The sequence below is a fragment of the Apium graveolens genome, chromosome 3 (genome assembly GCF_009905375.1).
Source record: "Apium graveolens cultivar Ventura chromosome 3, ASM990537v1, whole genome shotgun sequence".
In the NCBI taxonomy this organism is placed as follows: domain Eukaryota; kingdom Viridiplantae; phylum Streptophyta; class Magnoliopsida; order Apiales; family Apiaceae; genus Apium; species Apium graveolens.
Window position 1 is genome coordinate 246,244,407 of NC_133649.1, and position 14,798 is coordinate 246,259,204.

Sequence of the window (14,798 nt, forward strand, 5' to 3'; positions counted from 1 at the left end):
CTGAGGTTGCTGCTGGTGAAGAACCTGTTAATCATGATGATACTCAAGGTAATGGTGATGGAAACATTGGCAATAATGAAGATACCACTGCTACTGACGGAGAATCATCAAGTCAACCTAGCAACAACTCAGGGGGAGATGCTGAAGGATCAACTAGTAGGACACAAGATCCCAATATATTTCAAGGCGAATCATCAAGATCAAATCTTCCAAGATAGACTGTCTGGAATAAAGCTCATCCTTTTGAGTTGATTATTGGTGATCCAGATGTTGGAGTCAGAACTAGAAGTGCTACTCAAAATGGATGTCTGTTCTCAGGATTTCTTTCTAAGATGGAACCTAAGAAGGTTGAGGAAGCACTGACTGATCCAGATTGGGTGAATGCTATACAAGATGAACTTAATCAGTTTGAACATCAACAAGTCTGGAAACTGGTACCTAGACATACACACAAGAAAGCTATTGGTACTCGGTGGGTATTCAGGAATAAACTAGATGAAGATGGTGTGGTTATAAGAAAAAAAGCAAGACTGGTAGCTAAAGGGTATTCTCAAGCTGAAGGCATTGATTATGATGAAACCTATGCTCCAGTGGCTAGACTTGAGGCCATCAGGATATTTCTGGCATTCGCAGCATTCTTGAACTTTAAAGTTTATCAAATGGATGTCAAGAGTGCCTTTCTGAATGGAAGGTTGGATGAAGAGGTATATGTAGAGCAACCTCCTGGTTTTGAAGATCCAGATCATTTAGATTTTGTCTACTTTCTTTTCAAGGCTATCTATGGTCTCAAACAGTCTCCGAGAAAATGATATGACACTCTTTCTGAATTTCTTATTGAAAATGGCTTTACTAGAGGTGTCATAGACAAAACTCTCTTTTCTAAAAAGCATAAGAATGATACTTTATTAGTCCAAGTCTATGTGGATGATATAATATTTAGGTCTACTAATGATAGTCTTTGTAAGAGATTTGCTAAGTTAATGCACGACAAATTTGAAATGAGCATGATAGGAGAGCTGAAGTTCTTTCTCGGATTACAAGTAAATCAAAGGTTAGATGGAATATTTATTTATCAATCTAAGTATCTCAAGGAACTCCTCAAAAAGTACAATCTAGAGGATTCTGCATCAGCAAGGACTCCGTCATCTACAGCTGTCAAGCTTGGACCATGTGAAAACTCCATTAAGGTAGATGTTATAAGCTACAGAGGTATGATTGGCTCATTACTCTATCTTACTGCAAGTAGACCAGATATTATGTATGATACATGCTTATGTGCAAGGTTCCAAGCGGATCCTAGAGATATCCATCTCGTTGCTGTTAAACAAATCTTGAGATATCTTAAGGGAACACCAAATCTAGGTATTTGGTACCCTAAAGAATCTGGTTTTAACCTTGTTGGATATACAGATTCAGATTACGCAGGAAGTGTTGTTGATGGGAAAAGTACCTCAGGGAGTTGTCAATTCCTAGGTAGCAGGCTAGTCTCATAGTACAGCAAGAAACAGCAAACAGTTTCCAACTCAACGGCCGAGGCTGAATATATTGCTGTTGGAAGCTGCTGTGCTCAGATCATGTGGATTAGGAACCAGCTACGGGACTATGGCTTTGTATTGAAAAAAATTCCTATTCTAAGTGATAATACAAGTGCAATAGCCATCACCAACAACCCTGTGCAGCACACAAGGACCAAGCACATTGACATCAGGTATCATTTTATAAGAGAGCACGTCATGAATGGTACTGTTGAGATTTCAAATTTCTTTCATGCTATTAACTATCAGGGGGTGATTAATTTGACTAAGCTGTCTAAATCAAATTTGATTTCTGAATGGGATATTTTCTTCGATACACTTTACAAAGTGTTTGCCAACTGCACTAAATCCAATTTTCACAACATCACTTCCACTCTGCAGTATATTGGTCTTGCGGTTGTTTTCAATCAAAGGATCAATTTTGGCAAATTACTTTTACACATTCTTCTAAGATGTCTCATTACAGCTATGCGTGATCATTCTACGAATCGTAGGGTTTCTTGCTACTACGCTCGATTTCTCATGCTTATAGCAGAACATCTTCTCACACCTGAGCATAAGGCTCTTTTTGCTAACTCATCAGTAGCTGAACCCCCTCCGGTAAGCAAAAAGATCTAGACACGCCAAGACAAAACCTTTAAATTCATGAAAGTTCCAATACTTATATCTGCTTTCATGGCCACCTTTATTCCTTTACCAATTTTTAATCTTCCCGGTCATGAACAACAAACTCAACCTCCAGTGGTTTAAGCCACCCAGGCACAAACCTTAGATGCTCTTCCACTGCAGATAATAATTCCTCACTCTCAACCTATTCCTACCTCTGATGTAAGACCCCCAATGGTTGATAGGGCTGACCATGAAGTTGTAGAACCACAGCTTCAATCCCAGGTCATAGAGCCAAACACAGAGTCACAACTTATCTCAAACTCTCCCCCATTGTCAAAAATGTTACCGAGAAGGTTAGTAGGAAGTGGTGTGTTTTTAGATGTGAATGAACCCTCAGCTTTGCCTCCTCCCAAGAAGAGAAGAACATTTACTGAGGCATCTGAAAGCCCATCCTTGTCCTCTCAACAGGACATGGACTTTGAAATGGCCACTGAACAGTTACTAGAGACATTCTCTCAACAAGATGAATCTATTGAAATTCGCCATAAGGCCATGGCATCTTGTACTGAGTCAAGCACACTTCCATTACTCACAATGGAAGCATACATACCAATAGATGACACTCGGAACACAGGAAGTGGAGTGTACATTGAGTCGGTTACAGTGCCTGCCATAGTTACGGAAGAAGAGCAGTCTTATGCTTCAGAGGGAAAATCTGACTCTCAGCCACCTCTAATAGAGTCATTTTCTCCGCTCCCAGATCCAACACCTCTGGCTCCCTCACGGGATTCTCCACTCGCATATTTATCTGGAAAAAGTGGAGGGCAACTCGGTCAGTCTATCCCTGAAGCAATTCAGACATCTATTTCCCATGAAAAGATAGACTTGGCTGAGGATGGGGACTCGCAAATTCCCATTGCACCACCACTGACCTCTCTTGAAGAGGCTAGGGTGATTTCAATTACAGTTACAGAAGACCAGCAACAGGATGGCTCCTCATGAGCAATTATATTGAGAGAAACACAAGCACGTGAGATAAGTGAACTAGGAATGAGAGATATTCAGGTGAGCGCACACACAGACACAAATATTGAAAACCTGTTAGCTCAGATTGCTACTCTGAAAGAACAACTTGTTAAAAGTCAGGCTGAGGCTCAAACATTCATAGCACACGTGGTTTAACGGTCTTCTTCTTCCACCTCTGTCAATAATCAGCTGGCATTCATCAGGAATGATATCTCAGATTTGAAGACCACTGTGATATTAAAGCTTAACTCCATTCAGGAATCTCCAACTTTATCAGCCAAAGACATTTCAAACCTCTACTCTATCCATACAAGAATAAATTATCTTGAAGATCTGATTGAAATGAACCATTCATTGGACTCTTCCAGATTCCTAAAGATAGAAAAGGGCATGGAACATCTCAATGAAGGGATGAAGCACTTGTATTTTATGATTAAAAATTCTCACTGCCCTAATGAAGAGCAAATGACCTTCTTTGAAGGGCTGTCTGGTGGAGGCTCGGGCTCTGGAGATAATGGAGGTCATAAAGGGTCTAAAGGGAAATCTGTAGAGGATTCCTCAACTAAGGGGGAGAAGCAGGGGAGAAGTGCAAAAGGAAAAGAAAAAGATTCTTCTGCGGGAGAGACAAGAAAGGCTGATGATGTCTACTATAGTGGAGAACAAGATGACTTCGATATTCTTGATGTTCCCACTGAACCAGTCTTGGAAGATAATGCCGGTGTCTTTGAAGCTGAGGAGGAAAGTAATTTTGAAGAATGGGAAGAGGAAGCTCAAGTGGATCCTGTTTTTGAGAAAGAGTTCCAGCAGCAGCAGTCAAAGTTGAAGAGAAAAGAAGCTGAACTTAAAAAGATATCTCAGATCATTGATATGAAGAAAGAAATCCAAAGAACAGAAACTCTTTAAAAGCAACGTCTTCATGATATAAAAGCTGAAGTAAGAAGAAGAGATGTCAATCTAAAGATTGGTGTAAAATGGGATGAAGCAAGAAGAGTTATTGATATACCTCAGCTGCGTACAAATAATGATAGGGAGTTTCTACATCTTCTCAACAGGCTGGAAATTTCTAATCCAAACAATGACGTGTATATGAATGCTATCAAGACTGAAATCTCAAGGATCTCAGCTGCTTTTGACAGATCATTAAATAAAATGAGCATATTTGTATATTGTCAGAGTGAAGGATCTTTCAAGGTATCACTTCATCTGTTTGAGAATCGTTCTTTATCAGAGATTTGGGTTCTTCTCAATAAAGTCAAAAGAAGCTCAGAATTGAATGAAGTCCTTCGTGAAAGGCTAAAAGAGTTTGCTAATAGGGCTAGTCCTCAAGTGGTCAACTTACCCTTTCAAGTAAGATTCTTTAAATCTGACTGTCTTCAAATCTGCCATCTCGATTCACAATCTCTTAAAGACTATTCTGCTAAGCATCTTGTCTGGATGGAACATCATTTAAGAACTGCTGGATACTCATCTGAGTTGAAAACTCGAGATGCTGATCTGATTCAAGGTTATTGTGAAAAGAACATTAAAAGGTACAATCAGTTGAAGGATAAGCTAAAGTCAGTTGGAGTTCAACCAGTTAGACCAGTCAGTTTCACCTCAGAAAGGGATCGTGTCTATGACAAGGAGTTGCTGCAAGATTTGGAAGAAGGTGAATTTGGAAGAGAAGACAACTAAATTCAAATAGCTTAAAACTTAATGTAATATGCTTAGAGCTTAATGAATCAAGATAGACAAATGTATTCATATGTTCAGACTAGAGGAACATCTATCTTGTATTCACTTGTAAATTTCTTTTGGAATCTGGAAAATGTTAAATATAATCCAGAACTTTTCTGCTATTTACTTTGCATTTCTTTTTATATCTTTTTCATATTTGTTAGTTGAGTTATCCTCTAGGTATTTGTTGTTATTGTCTAACAAAAAAATAGGGGAAGATTGAAAGGCATATGTCATAGCCCATTTGTTTATTCGAGGATTTAACTCAACTCAAATAAGAATATAACAAGTAAATAGTATATCTACCGTCAAAGAGCTCTCTCAAAGTAACATCTGTTAAAGGATTCCGAAACAATGTTCAATTACAGACTTGAGGAATTACTTCACTGGAAGAAGTTCAAGAAATTGATCAAGCCTCAGTGATATAAATCAAGATTGTGGATTTAATCAAGTGACAGAGATCTTGTCAGGGTATCAAACAATTACAGGAATTTAATCTGAAGAAAATCAAGTTATTAAAGTCAAGATATGAAGAAACGTCCCAGAAGTTAGTCACTCATGAACCAGACAGTACATCGAGTGTCAACATTGAAGTGGTGGAATTGATTCATAATTTTTAGAAGATTTTTAGAAGAATAGTTGCAGTTCAAGAGTAGTATTAATTCTCTATTAATTAATTAAGTCATATAATTTAATTAAGAAAATAAATTAAATCTACAAAGATTAATTTATTGATTAATTGAATTAATTGATTAATTAATTTCGAATTAATATTATTGATTTTCAGAAGTGTATTTGAATTAAAATCAGTTTTAATTCAATAAGACAATTAAACTTGAACTGACATGACAATCCAGATTGTCAAAACGATTGTCATGCCAGGTTATTTCTAATTGTCTCACCGAAAGTTCTAGCAGGGAGGAGAATTGTCTTGCCAGTTCAATTTGATAGTCTTGCCAGTTCATTCAATATTCTTGTCGAAAGTCATACCAGTTCATTCAATACTCTCACCGATTGTCTTGCCAACACAATTCAATTCTATTGATTGAATTATAAATGTCAACAGCAGCAGACAATCAAGGAAGATATTGAATACACTCGACTACTCAAGAACAGACAGAATAGAGCAGCGGAAACCACTAGAAATCATTCTCTTGTTCTTGTGTAACTATCTAGCGGATCAAAATCCCTAGAATTTAATCTCAAATTGCTTTTAGCATTTGATCTTTTTATTGCAAAAATAGAAAAAGTTCATGTCGAATTTATTCTAGATTTGTGATAATTTATTTGAGATTAATCCCTTGTAAACGATACCGTTGTTGTAACACCTTTCAAGTTTAATAATAGTTTTATTTAACTTGAATTTTGTTTCACCTTTTTATTCCGCATTAAATTCGATTAAACGATATAGTTTGTATTCAACCCCCCCATTCTACAAACATATTGGGACCTAACACCATGACAGTTCCAAGCTATGAAACTCATAATCCTTTCCGGGCTAGGACTCCAGAACTCGCCATTTTCAAGTTTTTTGCCACGTCTGTTTGTAATTCAAAATTCAAATCCCCCATAATGCCTTCCTTATTTACTTCCTTTATTTCAACTATACGTTGTCTCTTAGGATCAATAACAACCTTATCACTTGCCATATGATTTGCCTCTTTATCTGCATTTGAATATTTTTGAAAGTTTGTTGGCATAACTTTTTCTCCTATCTCCTGACTGCTAGAATCCCGCGATTTTACCTCCACACTATCCGCATCCCCGTGTATCTCACGTATCATCCCATCTACCTCCATGAACCTGCCCTGTTCCTGACCACCACCGTGAATGGCTGTTAATGACTCATCTTGCTTATTGACCTTCGCCCACGAACTATTAGCATCATTCATATTTCTTAGCCATTTAGCACCTGCATTCACCTTAGCAGCGTTTTTGGATGGTGCTCGTAACCATACCCCATAGGCTTTATCAATAACCTTATCTGGATTATTGTACACAATATTGCAATCACGCTCTGAATGTCCGAAGATACCACAAACAAAGCAGAAAGTACCTAAATGTTCGTACTTAAAATTAATCCAACTCTAGTTGTCTCCTTCCCTTTTAGTTTTCATCCTCCTTTTCAACGGCTTTGTTATATTGATCAAGACTCTAATCCTTACGTAAGACTTTCACCCACCATCGAACGTAGTTGGATCTATTTTGACAAATTGCCCCATCGATGCACCAACATTTTGCAGTATTTTCTCAGAGAGAAATCCTCTTGGAATATCATAGATTTGAACCCACATTTCCACACCATTGAGTTGAACCGCTCCTGGATCTTCTCCCACTTTCAATTCATGAAGAACCAAGGTTGCGTGCTCAAACGACCAAGGTCCACCTTCAATGACTTTCTGTACGTCCATCTTGTGATAGAAAATGAATGAATATCGCATTCCTCCAATATCATGTACCTCCATCCCCTCTTTTGGCCTCCACAAAGTAGCCAACACATTCTGCATAACATTAAAATTAATATTCTTTTCCGTGAGAAATCTACCAATAAGAACATACGATTCTCTCTGTTCCACGATCTCAGTTTCTGCCACTATAATGCCTCCTTCATCTTTTTCTTCTAGCGTAAGTTTAGCATACATCTCTTCCAATGACCCCTCTCGATGTGCCATGATGAAACTGTGATGCTTAAGCGTTCAAAATTTACTATACTATGATTAAAATGGAGAAGATAATAACATTTGGTTCCCTGTTTTTGATTTTAAGATCTAATGATAAGGAAATAAGGAAACTGTCAAAACTGACAGAGAAAAAAAACTGTCATATTAACAAACCAAAAGATATTAAGTGTTTTAACTTTTAAATGATCGTAAACAATGATCAAGTTAAGCTCGACGTCAAACACAAGTGACTCATAACTTAGTTACGACTCATAAATTAGTATTAACTTATTAATAATTATTTTGTCGACCAAATTTATAACTTATAAATATTAGTTATTTCAAAAAAATCTTATAAATATTAGTTAGTTGATATTAGTAATGACATATTTTTTTAAAATTTATTTAGATTTTTCATTTTTTATTAACTTTGATTTTAAAATTTATGTTTTTAAATATTAATCTAATTTAAATTCACAAATTAGGATAATCATATTTAAAGATTATTTACTTTAGTTCATTTACGTTAAAAAAATCTACTTATAAATAAAATTATCCAAACACTTATGTAAGTCATAAATATTCTATTTTTAAGTCACTTATTCATTTTACGTTATGAGTTACTTATTTTAATATTTTTAAAAAAGACACAATATATTATTCCCTCTGTCCATAAATGTTTTTTTTACTTTTTTCACATACTAAAGCTCATAATTTTGAATATTTATTTTAAAACTTTTCTTTCAAATTAAAATTTAAAAAAATTACATTTTTATTCGTAAAAAAAAATTTAAAAACAATTTATGAAGCTATCTTATTTATTCAACTTAAATTCGCGTAAAAAATTTAAAAAAACTTATATTTCGAAACCAAAGTAACGTATGAACCTGAAATATTAAATTGTGTGACTTTTGAGTTTTGAGCCATGGAAAACTCAATTAAATTCTTATCAAACTTTAATTGTATAGTACAATTTAATTCATAAATAGTTAATATTAAAATTATAATTATACATTTAATCTATGTGTACAGATTTTAAAAATTAGAATTATTTAATTGAGGTATCAATTGGGATTTATCGAATAATTTTTAAATATTGAATAATTTTATCGGCTATAAATCGGGAATTTATTGAATTGGTGAATATTTAATTGACTAATCAGTAATTTATGGAATTAATGATTTTGTGGTGAAGCAATTTGATATGTAAATTTGTATTAATGTGTGAAATTGGTTTGAATCTGAATATTGTAATGGAGGAAATAAAAAAAGAAGAAAAGAAGAGGCACTGCACCGAATTAGTATGTGGGACCGACTTTAATAATCAGAGGGAGGGAGGGAAGGTGGTAGGTGAGTCTGAATTGGTTGGCTTGGCTTTCGTGCCCCTGCCTTGATAAAAGCCCGTATGGGGAGGGGAGTATTTTCTCAACCATATTTTGCTAACTGTCTCCCTTGTTCTCATCTCCCAAACCACATTCAACAATCTATTATTTACTTCCACTTTCTTATCATCTGCCGGCTTGTTATATACATATTCCTTATTCAAGTAAGTAAGGTTTTACGAGATATCACCAAATATGCAGTCTGGAGATATCAAGTTATCACCGTTTGATTTTATGGCTGCTTTTTTAAAACGAGCTTCTGGCGGTGCTGACCTCACCAACTCCTCTCACTCTGTTGTTTCTACGTCACCTTCTCTTTTGGAGAATCGGGAGCTGTTGATGCTTTTGACCACTTCATTTGCCGTGTTGATTGGATGTGTTGTTGTTTTCGTGTGGCGAAGATCGAATGACAAGTCGGTTAAGAGCTTGGAGCCACTTAAGTTTGTTGCACCCAAGATTCAACCACAAGAGGAAGTTGATGATGGTAACATTAACAACAAGGTTACTATCTTCTTTGGCACGCAAACCGGTACCGCTGAAGGCTTTGCTAAGGTATCCTATGTATCCCGGTATTATGCGTGTTCATTAACCACCTCATTTCGGTGTTTAAACTAACACTCCAACATCATCTTATAATTATTGATTTCTTTAGGCAATTGCGGAGGAAGCTAAAGCCAGATACCAAAACGCTACATTCAAAGTTATTGATTTGGTGAGTTTTTACCTTATTTGTCACTTTGATGCATTTCAATCCTTTTTTTACTTTATACATGTGATTGACTAAACTCTAAACTAAATGAGTGGTTCATTTTACAGGATGATTATGCGGCTGAAGATGACGAGTACCAGACTAAATTCAAAAAAGAAACCATTGCTTTTTTCTTCTTAGCTACGTGAGTTCTATATATGATCGATTAGTTTATTTATTTAGATCATTATATGTATATTGCACTCCATGTTAATTGTTTCTGCAGTTTTGCTTGAATATAGTAACTCCTTGTAAATTCATTGTTTTATTGCCGGTGTAGATATGGTGATGGTGAACCCACGGACAACGCAGCTAGATTCTACAAGTGGTTTTCAGAGGTCATTTCCCGTAGCCTGTTATATGATTTTTCTACTTGTCCATGTCAAATTGGATTTGTAGTTGATTTTAGATTAATTCCAAACAGGGAAAAGAGAAGGGGGAATGGCTTAACAATCTCCAGTATGGAGTATTTGGTCTTGGTAACAGACAGTATGAGCATTTTAACAAGGTGTGAAGTAAATGCCTATAGATTAAAAAAAAAAAAAAAGATTCTATTTCATATCACTTGTACAATTGTACTTACTGGTTGTTAATTTCTGAATAATAGATTGCAAAGGATGTGGATGACGGCCTTGCAGAGCAGGGTATATAAATCTAAAGACTTTCTCTTTGTTTTGGTTTTAGGTTAAATATATTGATAATGTTGGGTTCATTAGAGATGCCTATGACTGCTTGCGTGCCGTATCTTGTTAATTTCCATTGTGAAGTTCTGTGTATGTTTTGATCTAACACTTGTTATCTTCTTTTCACCATTTGCAGGTGCCAAGCGGCTTGTTCCAGTGGGTATGGGAGATGATGATCAATGCATTGAGGATGACTTTACAGCATGGTATTACAACTTTAGCAATATGATATCACAATATGTTAAATAGATTGAGTTTTGTTATACTATTGAATGTAAGCTTGATTACCTTAATTAAGTAATGTCAATTTAGGCGAGAGTTGGTGTGGCCTGAGCTAGACCAACTGCTTCGGGATGAAGAGGATGGAGCTGCTGCCACTCCTTACACTGCTGCTGTATTAGAATATCGGGTGGTCTTTCATGACCAAACCGATTCATCTTTGTTGGATAGAACTTTTAGTATGTCAAATGGTCATGCTACTTATGATGCTCAACATCCTTGCAGGTATCTTAATATTGATTCGGATTTTCATCTTGCTTTTCAATATTTGATATTCTTAGAGTCCCACTAGCCTAATTTATGATTATATGATATTTTATGGGTGTAGAGCTAATGTATCTGTGAAAAGAGAGCTTCATACCCCTGAATCTGATCGATCTTGCACTCATCTGGAATTTGACATTTCCCACACCGGTCTCACGTAAATATCTTTCCTTATCTAGTCATATTACAGTTTGTTGTTAGCAGCAATATATATATTTATTTGCCTTTTATTTAGGTTGGAAACTGAGTCATTTTCCTACTTAAATGCAAAGAAGAACGGTCAAAAAGCACGATTTTACAGAAAGATTAACAGTTATGTGTTTACGTACTCAGATATGAGACAGGTGATCATGTTGGAGTGTACACGGAAAACCTGGTTGAAATCGTTGAAGAGGCTGAAAGATTACTAGCTATATCACCGGACACTTATTTCTCCATCCACACTGGGGCAGAGGATGGAACACCACTTAGCGGAGGCTCCCTGCTACCTCCTTTTCCACCTTGCACTTTGAGGCAGGCACTGACCAAATATGCAGATCTTTTAAGTTCTCCGAAGAAGGTAGGTTCTCTAATTATTGGCTAATGCATTGTTTATCTACATTTTCAATAAGACTAAGGATTTCTATGTCTTGCAGTCAGCTTTGCTTGCTCTTGCAGCTCATGCATCTGATCCTACTGAAGCTGAACGATTAAGATTTCTTGCATCTCCTGCTGGAAAGGTTTGGATTCCTTTTATGATGTCTCAAAGGGTCAAGTTTGATCTCTTTTTATGCTGTATTAACATTTATTGTTTTTTCTTTAGGATGAATATGCTCAATGGATAGTTGCCAGTCAGAGAAGCCTGCTTGAGGTCTTGACAGAGTTCCCATCGGCCAAACCTCCGCTTGGGGTTTTCTTTGCATCTGTTGTGCCACGGTTGCAGCCTAGATACTATTCAATATCTTCCTCACCAAGGTAGATATTCCACCACTTCCTCGCTCTTTCGCTTACCGTTTTACTGATTTCCTACCAAGAAGGCATATGTTACACTCATCAATGGATGTTAATGTAATCATAGTGTTTTAAAATATCTAGTCTACTTCAACAAACCTTGGCTATGTTTTTTTACATTATACAGGATTGCTCCATCAAGAATTCATGTTACTTGTGCATTGGTTAATGAGAGAACTCCTGCAGGACGAATCCACAAAGGCGTCTGTTCAACTTGGATAAAGGTAATTTTTTAACCCATGTACCGATGAGGTTGGTAATTACTTAAGAGGGGTTTTTGTTAATGTGGAGGTTTAAATGACATAATAAATTTAACTCTATCCTTTGCAATAAAAAAACTTGCTTTCTTTTATCTAGATCTCGGTGTTCCAATGTAGCAAGCAGAGATTCTTTCTGTTAAATGCTTAATTATTTCAGAATAAATATGTATCCATTTACAGAATGCTGTGCCATTGGAGGAAAGCGATGATTGCAGCTGGGCACCCATCTTCGTTAGACAGTCTAATTTTAAGCTTCCGTCTGATTCTAAAGTGCCTATTATTATGATTGGTCCTGGCACTGGATTGGCCCCTTTTAGGGGATTCCTTCAGGTATTTGTGCAACACGATGTTTCAATTGTCATCTTTATTTTTCTTTTCCATATTCTTATAATATTATGTCTAACTGGTTTCAGGAAAGATTAGCTTTGAAAGAATCTGGCATGGAGCTGGGACCTGCAGTATTATATTTCGGATGCAGGAACAGGAAATTGGTAAGTAATCATTTAATCATTTATAGCGCATGACTGAATGTGTCACAGGGATTTTATTTCATTTAAATGATCTGACTTCAATATGGCCTGTTATTTCAGGATTTTATTTACAATGACGAGCTCAACAACTTTGTGGAAGCTGGTGCAATGTCTGAGATGGTTGTGGCGTTCTCACGCGAGGGCTCAACAAAGGAATATGTGCAACATAAGATGAGCCAGAAAGTATGGAGCTTATAGAGTCTCCATGTTTAAATTTTCAAGCTTATAGAGTCGTCACATTTGAATTTTCAATTTATTTATACTCCAGTCATTGTAAGATTTTAATCTTTCCTTTTCTCTCTCTCTCTCTCTCTCTCTCTCTCTCTCTCTCTCTCTCTCTCTCTCTCTCTCTCTCTCTCTCTCTCTCTCTCTCTCTCTCTCTCTCTCCCTTCTTGTTTGACTAGGCTGCAGAGATTTGGGACATGGTTTCTCAGGGAGCATATATTTATGTTTGCGGTGATGCTAAGGGCATGGCCAGAGATGTTCATCGGATGCTCCACACTATTGCACAAGAACAGGTATGCTGACACAATTTATCTTCATTATGCAACAAAAGTTTATGAATTACTCACATTGCAAAGTTTGTTTCATTAGCCTATCATATCGTGATAGTGATGTGATGCCCATGCTTTCGTTTGGCCAAGGACGAAACTCCATGTATATATAGATAATAACATAGGGAACTGTCTAGATGTTGTCTAAAAACCAAACCAAACATAGAGACCCCAAAAAATATGCTGGAAATGATGATAAAATACCAAGTAAAGCACACAAACAAGCACTCTGAAGTAACTAGAAAGAGAATAGGCAGAAGATAAAAAAAATTATAGTAGCATTTGGTTTATATTCCTAATCATGATCGCTGAGTGTTTTTTTGAAAATAGTAATTGACTAATAGGTAAATGGATTATGATTTCAGGGAGATTTGGACAGCAGTAAGGCTGAGAGTTTGGTAAAAAATCTTCAGATCAGTGGACGATACCTTCGTGATGTGTGGTAATAACTTTCGCAGTGTCCCACTCTCTCTAAAGTTGTTGATGCCAACTTAATAGGGATCAAGATCTGAACTGATTTGCAAAATATGAAATGCTGAAGGTTACAGACTCTGCAACCTTGTTGTTGATGTCGCATACCGTAATATTCTTTTGTAATTTTAAAGTTAAATTCTTTTTGTCCCTTTGTAGTATACACACATATATGTATTAGATTCATAGCGAAAAAATTGTGTAAACAATGACCAAGACAATGTATCATCATGAGGTAGTGAAGACGTAAAAGGAAATATATGTACCTTTGTTGCAATAATGATACAATGGTATGCTGGTATGCTTACAGGTTACAAGGTAAGATGAGAAAGTGATTGGAGATTTGCTTATTGGATTTGATTGCCATCTTGTTTTGTCCCTTTAATTGTTAGGAAAACCGAAAACCAATGACCAAGACCTCTCACATCTTATAACAAGTATGAATAAAGGCGATTAAAATTACTGATAGTCAACATAAACTTTGAAAATGCAATAAATTCCTTGACCTCCTAGTAGAAGAGGTGGTCGGGAGTTTAACTCAGAGGTTGCTGGTGGGGACTGGGGAGGTGAGTTGATTAAGAAGTCATAATTGTGTAATGCAGATCGTTGACATTTAGAAGTGTACAAAAACTCGACAAGCAGGTGTTGAGTATTTAAATTTGTAAAAATCAGAGTAGGGTTACAGAAACTCGATAAGCTGAGTATTTAAATTTGTAAAATTCGAGTACATACGTGATTATGGTGTAAATGAGGCGAACCAAATCCACTATTAAGTGTTCATGTGTTGACTCGTTAAAAAAATATCGAACTCGAACTTGAACTCGGATTTTTATCGCGTCACAATTTTTGTTTGTGTATCGACTTATTGAGAAAATAATTGCTTACGAATATGTTCACGAACAACTCACAAATTATGGTTCAACTAACAACTCATTATAATTGTTCACGAACTCTTAATCACAACTCATTAATATTTTCCATGATATTTTAATCACAAACAATTGAACTCGTTCTCACAATTTCCGAATTTTTGCATGAGTTTCAATTATTTGTATTTTTTAAAATTTTACAAACCAAACAAAAAAATTGAG

General features: G+C 36.1%; 1 protein-coding gene across 1 annotated transcript; it reads left to right on the plus strand.

The window, feature by feature from the left end:
- Positions 1-8,961: 8,961 nt before the first annotated feature.
- Positions 8,962-14,038, plus strand: LOC141713230 (NADPH--cytochrome P450 reductase 1-like). Its single transcript, XM_074516548.1, has 18 exons — positions 8,962-9,480; positions 9,581-9,640; positions 9,745-9,821; positions 9,957-10,014; positions 10,101-10,184; positions 10,284-10,320; positions 10,496-10,565; positions 10,672-10,863; positions 10,967-11,059; positions 11,236-11,461; positions 11,538-11,621; positions 11,705-11,856; positions 12,020-12,116; positions 12,333-12,482; positions 12,566-12,643; positions 12,743-12,865; positions 13,087-13,200; positions 13,602-14,038. Exons 1-18 carry the CDS (start codon positions 9,124-9,126, stop codon positions 13,680-13,682), a joined length of 2,133 nt encoding a protein of 710 aa, XP_074372649.1. The 5' UTR covers positions 8,962-9,123; the 3' UTR covers positions 13,683-14,038.
- Positions 14,039-14,798: the final 760 nt, after the last annotated feature.